General features: G+C 38.4%; 1 protein-coding gene across 1 annotated transcript; it reads right to left on the bottom strand.

Annotated features, from left to right (window-relative positions):
• Positions 1 to 2,571: 2,571 nt before the first annotated feature.
• fev (FEV transcription factor, ETS family member) lies at positions 2,572 to 6,978 on the bottom strand. The gene is made up of 2 exons (XM_035676077.1): positions 5,481 to 6,978; positions 2,572 to 4,289 (listed from the first exon to the last, which is right to left on the bottom strand). The coding sequence occupies exon 2, from the start codon at positions 4,228 to 4,230 to the stop codon at positions 3,748 to 3,750; it is 483 nt and encodes a 160-aa protein (XP_035531970.1). The 5' UTR covers positions 4,231 to 4,289; positions 5,481 to 6,978; the 3' UTR covers positions 2,572 to 3,747.
• Positions 6,979 to 8,779: the final 1,801 nt, after the last annotated feature.

Here is an 8,779-nt window from a genome sequence, read left to right as displayed (position 1 = left end):
GAGAGAGAGAGTGAGAGAGAGATTCAGTTGTCAATAGCGAGCTCAAGTCTTTCCTATTGATATTCAGGACACACACACCAACACTGCTGTTGTGAATGAGGGACCCTCTCGCTCTTTCTTTCACAAACACATACGCACACTTCCTGTTTCTGTATCTCTGCTCCATCCGGAATGACTAACCCATCCTCATTCCAAGCTTGCACAATACAGACGTGTTGTCAAACCCGCCAGCGTCTTAGACACATGAAAGGTTCCCTTTGGCTGGGTGCGAACTGCAGAGGATCGAGCGAAAAGCCCTGGTATAGTTAGCACACTGCTCTTTGGCATCTGTGTAGTGACACAACAGGTTTTCCGCTGACCTTAATTATGCCATATTAAACTGCTGGGTGATTTTACAGCACTGCATCATTTTACTGAAGCACTATGTGCCAATTAAATAAAATGCATATTACTATTACTTTATCACTTCCAATTGATTGATGTTAAACAATAAGTACATGTTAATAAAACCACTACCTCAGTTACAATTGTCTTTTTTAAGTGTACACCTATTATAGCACTATAGAGGCACTATTTTCATCTTTCTGTGAAATAGGCGTAAAACCCCCATGTCCATTCAACTGTCTGATAATGCTCGGTCCAGACATACTTAAATCTCTGTAGATCTGTACCATCATAAAATGAGGTTTGGGATTAATCTGTTATTTGCAGATGCTTCTGTGTGCTATATTAGACCAACTCTGTTATCACCTGTTATATAAACAGTGTTTTGATGTTGGAAGAATTATGGCGCCCCCACGTGGCAGAGGAGATTCCACACTTTGCCACTAGTCCATCCTATAGGAGTAGTGGCAATGCGTGGTGTATCATCATCAGCAGAAACATCAGCAAACCATATAATATAGCAAATGTGAAGTGCACTGTGGATTTGTTGTCTGATGAGTATGTGTTGCTATTGGCATTTAGAGGTGAAAACAAAAAACATCTTTCAGTCATCTTTTAAGCAGTGGGTCATGCTAAAATATCAATCCACAAGTAGCTTATGGGTTTCACCAGTTGCATGTGGTGGAGCACCAGCATGCAGAAAGATGAGATATATTAAAGGTGAAACAGTTCCAAACACTAGTTAAGATTAAAATTGTTTCATTATGTGTCAGAGAGTCAACATGGCACAATCGGGGTAGAATTCTTCTCTTATTCTCTCAATGGAGAGCAGCAGAAGATCTAAGAGCCTTCCTGCCTCACCTCTGTCTCTGAGCTGGGTATTCATCACCTTCCACTTTGGAGAGGATGTCAATAAGTAAAGAACACCTTTCCTCAGTAATACTCCTCCAAGCTCTGGTCTCAATGGTCCTTTGTAGGTGACTGGGAGATGTAGTTGTGCCTTTGAGGTTCCTTAGGTGTCTGACTTGTCCGGGGATCTCAGTGCTTTAGTGAAGACAGGTGTGGTGACAGAATAAATTCAAAGTCTATGTTTCACAAGGGCATCCTGGCATCACCTGCTACAGAGTTCATGATCTCTCTCCCTGCTATCTTCATCATCAGTATCACTCTTCCTGACATGTTTGACATCTCTTTCCCTGGCATCTTCATCATCACCTCTATCACCATCATCAACATCACCATCTTTCTCTATGATATGATATTCATCCATCTCTCTCCCTAATATGATCTTCATGTTCATCAGCATCTCTCTCCCTGACCTCATTATCATTTCTCTCCCTGGCATCGGGTCTCTGATATCTTCATCCTCACTGTATTTCTCTGGTGGAGTGAATAACAATGCAAAACTTGTATTACGTAAGAGTGAATGTTTCTTCCCTTTCTTTCGTGGGTGTTTTTTGCTTATGGTAGGGCAGTCTATGAGAGGACTTTATGCAATGGGTACCTTTATCTTCCTCATCTGATCTTGCTGTTGCAGCTTTGGATCCAACCTTCAAATAAAGAGCTGTTTCTAGCAGCGTTTTGCAGATCCTTGGTTTTCAGTTGTCTTTCTCTCCTTGGCATTCTGTAATCAGCAGTAGCCCAATGCTAAACCCTCTCTCAAGTTAACAGAAAACACAACTCTCACTCAAAATGTCCTATTTTGTCCAATTTAACCCTCACCTAGTTATATTTCGGGAAAAAGTTAAATAGATTACTACACTTTGTGCTTGACTTGAGTTTGAATGAGTGCAGCAGAAAGCATAGAAATAACAGCTAATAACATGGTATACAGCTTAAAAATCAAAATAACAACCAGAAACTGCAGTCTACGCACATCACTAATGCATCTTCAATAAGACCCAATCTTTTTTAAATGTGAACAATATTATTATGTAACCTACCTCAGGCTGTAGAAAGGATGTCATGGTTTCAGCTCAGACTGTAATGAACACACTAACACCTGAACAATTCTGAAGAGGGTGTTGCTGTGTGTGTGATAGGACTGTACCAAAAATAAAGGGGTACTCCACTCAGAAGACGATTCTACCTCTCTCGCTCTCTCTCTCTTTTGGAAGCAATAAACACATCCAGACAGTTTTTTTGTAACATTTTTTTTTCTTTCTAAACATATGAAGAAGCAAAAGGTTATCAGCACATAGTTTAAATGCATACTGACAGAAAGATGTATTCCTAACAGTATGTTTTTATTTACTTCGTTGGTACAATTGTCATAGCTACAATATGAAGCTGTGTGAATGAATGCAATGTTATCCACTCCAAAATCACTACAAAGCAGCGATAGCCAGCGGGTGTCTCTACAATACAGTATTTACAGAGTAGTTCATGAATTCACAGTTTCGGTTACTATCCACGTTACACAAATCACAACCCCGTACCTCTGTACTGGTTTTATTATTATTGCAAGTGGGTTACGTTTGATATTCTTAGGAGAGCATGTTCATGCGTAATCTGATTTCTGATCAGTGATTAAAGTGACGATATATTTCAGGCGACTGTGTCAAGTTGTCATATTCAGTAAAAAATAAAAAAATCTACAGGCCATGCCCAAACCACGAGGTGGCGCCAGTAGTCCAATAATAACTGGTGATTTGCTCCCACGCTGGAGCAAATACACCCACTTATATGTAAAAAGTACACAGAAGTCAAGAAAGGATGATGAGAGACAGCAAAGGAACAGAAAGGGATGAGAACTGATAGGTATAAAACAGACACAATCTGTATTTCATTATCTTGTTTTAAATAATGTTCTATACATTGTTCATCTCAAAAACCGGGCTCCCACACGAAAACTTTTGTTGATTTCCGATTTAATTTCACAGATTGTGGCTGAAATGAGGAAATTTCATATTATGGGTGATTATGGGTTAAAATAACTAACTAATCTTATCATTCAAATACCGCGCGTAAAAGTCGAACCCATAGTGCGTAATTTGATAGGCGGCTCTTGATGGATTTAAACATTTGCTTGTGAAAGGTGTCTTGGTTTAAGGGTTAACGGGGGCTAAATTACTTTTGGTTTGTTTAGGTACACATTTTTAGACGTTTTGCTTACATACAAACGTCGTCTCAGCAGCATCTACATGAATACATGCTTTTAAATATGGCCTATGCTGTTGAAACAATCGTTATGTGCTTATGTCTAAATTTTTTTTATTTTTTTATTTTACCAAATTAGGCCAGTATTTTCACCTACACGTTACCAAAACCGATCTTTCAGTGCTCTTAATCTCTCGTGGTTCGTTGCTGCGTTACCTGCGGTGTCTTATATGTTTCCAGTTTGTCTAAAAGATGCATTAAGAGTCAGTTGTAATGGCTATTGATGTTACTCAGGCTGTTGATGTTGTTGACACAGCTGATGTGGGATGGAGACACTGTGCCAAAGGGCCCTGGAGGCTGGAGGTTGTGGCTGTGATACAGAGCCGCCGGAGGGGAACCGGGCCAGTAGGAGAAACCCGACGGGCCCACACCGGGAGCCACGAGGTTCAGTTTGGAAATCCCGGAGAAGGGAATAGGTGAGAAGTTACCCTGGAATTTGTAGATGGCCTGCTCCGTGGTGGACGGCTGGCACACCTGCGCCAAGCCGTGGAAATCAAACTTGTAGGCATACCGCTTGCCGTGGACTTTGGTCATGATGTTTTTGTCGTAATAGTAGCGCAGCGCCCGGCTCAGCTTATCATAGTTCATGTTGGGTTTGCTTTTGCGCTCCCCCCAGCGCCGAGCCACCTCGTCCGGGTCGATGAGCTTGAACTCGCCGTTGGTGCCCTCCCAGGCGATGCACGACATGTTGGTGCTGTCAGAGAGTAGCTCCAGCAGGAACTGCCACAGCTGAATCTGCCCACTGCCTGTGGATTGGGGGCAATGACCATTGATTTTATGTTAAAATAAATATAAACTGATTAATGCACCGCAGAGCAAGATTAGAAAATACCTTAAATTAAGTACACAACATCACATGTCTGGGGCACTGATGGTACATTCTGTGCAAAACGTTTTGGGGTGCTTGGCATTTTACCAAATAATATTTTACAAATAATAATTCTCAGTTATTATTTGGCTTCATTTAGCTGGAATTTCTGATCGATAAAGTGCCAATTTTTGGAGACAAATTGCAGAATAAAGGGAAAAATAGATGACATTTGAGATATGTTATGTTTTAAACTGTACAGTTTATGGGCCGATTCCAAGCATATGCGCACCATACCAGTTTTCTTTAAGGATATTAATGTATTTCTTGGATAGCCTAATGCATCGGAGGTCTATATTATGAAGTGCATATTTAAACAACGACACTCTTGAATTTATTAATTATTATATTATATTTATTTTAAATACAGTGTAGCTGCGCCTAGCTGTTAATCTATTAGGTTGTTAAATATTTTTCATATTGATTTATGTTTTGGATTTTTGTTAAAAGTCATAAACTGCTTTATTTAGCTATTTGGGTTTGTGTTGGTTCATTTTTTTTATTTTTTTTATTTGATCTTATTTTGCTATACTTAATTTAATCTTCCTTGATATATGATTCAGCTTGGAACCTAAAGGTAGATGAGCCAAAACTATAGATAAAATAATTTTGGGGTGGAAAGAATAAAAATACCATCATCCGTTGAAGAAAAATATATATATTTATTATCTGTAACCAATAAACAAAATGCAGTTGCAAACTGTGTATGGATTTAGATGGTTTTTTTATCAATTGGTACCAAATATAACCAATAACAGGAACACAGATTAAATTAAATAAATCTGTAATGCATTTTATTCTTGCTTTAATAATTGTGGTAGGCTATTTTTAGCAATAATATGGAAAACTTTATTGATTCCTCGAGTTAGATTTCTTACTATGCAAAAAATCACAAGTGCGCCTCAGAGGCTTTTATCCAACAGCTCTTTTATTATTTCTTTTTCGGTATTATTTCATCACCAATATTTGTCCTGTATTGTGTCAGAAAACAGAATAAGCTCGTTAATGTGAGATAACTGTGCCCTGACAATATTCATGATGTATCCCGGCAGGTCATTGAGTCTCTTACCTTTTTGTACTCCTGTGTTTATTGGACCCCAGGTTGTTCCTTTGCCTTCTTTCAACAGATTTTCTGTTGGATCTGAAATCAAAACAGACACACTGTCAGTATCAGCAGCTGCTTATCCATCCTGTTCTGTATGTCGCCTATAAAAGCTCTTTTTTAGGAAGCCATTTAGGATGCTCTTATAGTCTAATCTGACTTTGCTGGGTTAAGAAAACAAGTTCCCTTATGTGCATAATGTTCTAGAAATTACTGTCCATATCTCCTAAAAAGAAGGACGAAGATAATATAAGCTTTATAAATTGATTTCTTTGTATCTGTTTTCAGAGGAAACAGGTATTTCAGTAGAGGGAAGCTGCTATAAAACTGTTTCAAGATGCTGGAAAATTGAGCAGACCGGTGTAAAAGATTCAAGCTAAAATAAAATGTAAAATTTTGCCAAATGTCTACAAAAGTTAAAAATGGATTAAAATCCTAATTGTGTCCTCGTCCAGTCGCAGTCTAATGGAAGAAGCATGTCGTCTTTGCGGTCTCCTCTCTCCGAGAAGCCAGGAAACGCGTCCAGGAAAAAGGATTTCCGATTTCCGACAAAAGAGCAGACGGGCTTTCAGATTGAAAAGGCTGAACAATGCTGTGCCCTGGAAGCGGAGCATCACCGCACCAAGACACCGACACCCAGAGCAGAATTTAAAGAATTATAACAGCTTATTTCTATAATTCTTTCCCCGACAAAATGACGAACCTGAGAGATACATGTTGAACATGAGGTTTCCTCCGCAGTCCTGTCTCATTGTGTTCAGTTGTTCAGAAAGGGTTGGATTTCATTTCGTTGGTGGCGGAGGAAAAGATTTTTATTAAACTTTATCTCATAACTGTGATCTGGAATAAATGCGGGTGGACAGATTGAAGTTTCCAGGCAACTGTCACTGGCCCCCATCTCTGAGACAATATTCAGACAGCAATTTCCCCTGGTGCATTGCTTTAATTAAAAGAGCAATTTACCTCTGTCAGTCCGCCTGGTGCCCACAATAAAAAGAGGCCGATAGAAATTCGGCCCTTATCAATCCACCATCGCAGTTTAATAAAGTTTCCGCGTTAAGATCTGAGTTTCTATGGTGAATTGAAGTGTTTGACATGGAAACCAGTTCAGATCCTCCTCACTTTTCCGCCTCTTTACCTCTCGGCAAACAACAAAGACCTATTTCATGTTGGGAAAAGAATATTTACCTTGAAAAACACGCTTCAGTGCGCACGAGAAAACAAGAACATTTCATCCCCCCCTAACCTTCTGTTTGTGGGTTTAAGGTTATATAGCCTCAATCTGAGGGTAATGAGGTTGTAACTTTAAAACCATGGCTTCTAACCACGCTCACTGACCTTATCATGTCCACTCATATTTTTATTGTGTTTTTTAGAGGCAGTGGGAAGATTTAGAGGACCTGCCCTGTTCTGGTTCGGACTGTAAACAAGTTGACCACTGTCTGTTAGTAAAGACTAAATTCTAATTATTACATTATTATTTTAAAATAAGGGTGATGGATACCAGATGTCCATCAGTTGTGTTCGTTCAGATCTCAGAAGATAGACAGAACAATTCAACTCAACATTTAATTTAGTTGTCATGGGTTGGTGATACAACACAACACTGTGATTAAATGCCATTTTTCATAAATTGACATGAATCACATCAACACACACATTTCTAATTGTAGTCAATTTTATCAATCCAGGATCAATCTGAAATCTGTTTCTCTGCTTTGAAGCACTCTGGAGCATTTAAAAAGCAACAAATATAAACTTAGAAAAATAAATTTGTGTCATTTATGAGTGTGCCCAAACCCTGGCATGATGATGGTTTGTTAATTAATACCTAAAAGGAGGTGTTGTCCAGATGGATAAGAGTTTTAAGATGTATTACTGCAACATCCCTGGTTTGATGCCGGGACATTTATTGTGTGTCTTCAGGGGCGGATCTAAAGGATCAAATTTTAACACACTTAGATTACAAATATTGTGTTAATAAATTAACATGTATAATTTAATGGTCTGTTTTGGCCACATTTTAGACTAAGTGATTGTGGTTTAATAAAATAAAAAAAATGTCTGAAGTTTTGGAAATAAATAAAAAATTCCAAACAAATATTGATATTAAGATTACATCAGCATATATTTCTGCCACCCCTTTATGCATCCATGCCACTATCTCACTACCCTATGAATATTTATTTGGATCCGCCCCTGTGTGTCTTCCTCAAAGCATGTTTTCTTGTCTACATCTCCACTGAAATTGATCTAATCAAGGCAAAGGCCATTTAAATAATTCTAAAAACATGTTAATAGAGAATATGTTCTGCCACTGACAGATGTACATCTCTGTCAAGTGGTTTGGCATCTTGTTTTTCTTATTTTCTTATATATGTGACATAAAGTAGCTAATTAATGCAGCTGCAGGAATCAGTTAAATACAATTCACTTTCAGTTCTGTCAGATTTCATGGATTCTCAGAGCTTCCCCCTTGGAAAAGGTGGAGATTTTGAAAAGGTATATCGAGGCATCATCATTCAAGAAAGTTTAAGAAAATCAATCCAATAAAAAACACAAATTTTACCTCACAAATAGCGAATATATATTTTCAAACCAGAAATGTGAATATTTTGATATTAAATTTTATTACACATATACCCAACAGAAAATCTTCACTTTACCCTTTAATTCATACTTATATGCATATTTTGTCCTCTGTGTTGACTGTCCTGAAAATAAACAGCTCGCTAATCATCATCTATTTTAGTGTTTTCTCCATAACATGTCACCTGACTGAGTTCAGAGACATGCACAATGCAAACACACAAAAATGCAATAGGTAAATAAGTAAAATAAGTAAATAAGTTATTTTGTTTATTCAACTACTTAGTTATAGCATGCAAGTCTGTACATACGAGTCCCACCCTGTTCACACAGGCTTTGTAAAAACAGATTGCATCAGACTAGGCCTCTGATTATCCTATTAGTTTACAAAAGGTATCCGTAACATATAATTTCAAAGTTTATCCTCTGGCACAATGAGGACAAAATCTTGCAGAATTCATTAACAAATTGTATATTCCCCATGTCCCTTCCTCCCAGAGTAAAAGCTGGATTTTCCTTTCTTCTCATGGCAGCGCTCGCTCAGGCCTGGACTTGTAGGTGTGTCTGTGGCGTTCCAGACTTGCTTTAGCTGCCTGTGTCCAAGTAAAAGTCGCAGGCAACTTAAAACAAGCCTCGAAAGCTAGACTGTATCCACTGATGCAGTGGTAGATAAGTAC

Source organism: Morone saxatilis, unplaced genomic scaffold (genome assembly GCF_004916995.1).
Source record: "Morone saxatilis isolate NCDOM2014 unplaced genomic scaffold, NCSU_SB_2.0 Contig5, whole genome shotgun sequence".
In the NCBI taxonomy this organism is placed as follows: Eukaryota; Metazoa; Chordata; class Actinopteri; family Moronidae; genus Morone; species Morone saxatilis.
Note: the sequence above shows the minus strand (reverse complement) of the source record. Positions and strands in the feature narration are given on the sequence as shown.

Bases quoted from the DNA above. Each gene is read 5' to 3' on its own strand.
- fev (XM_035676077.1), bottom strand. From the start codon at position 4,230: ATGTCGTGCATCGCCTGGGAGGGCACCAACGGCGAGTTCAAGCTCATC.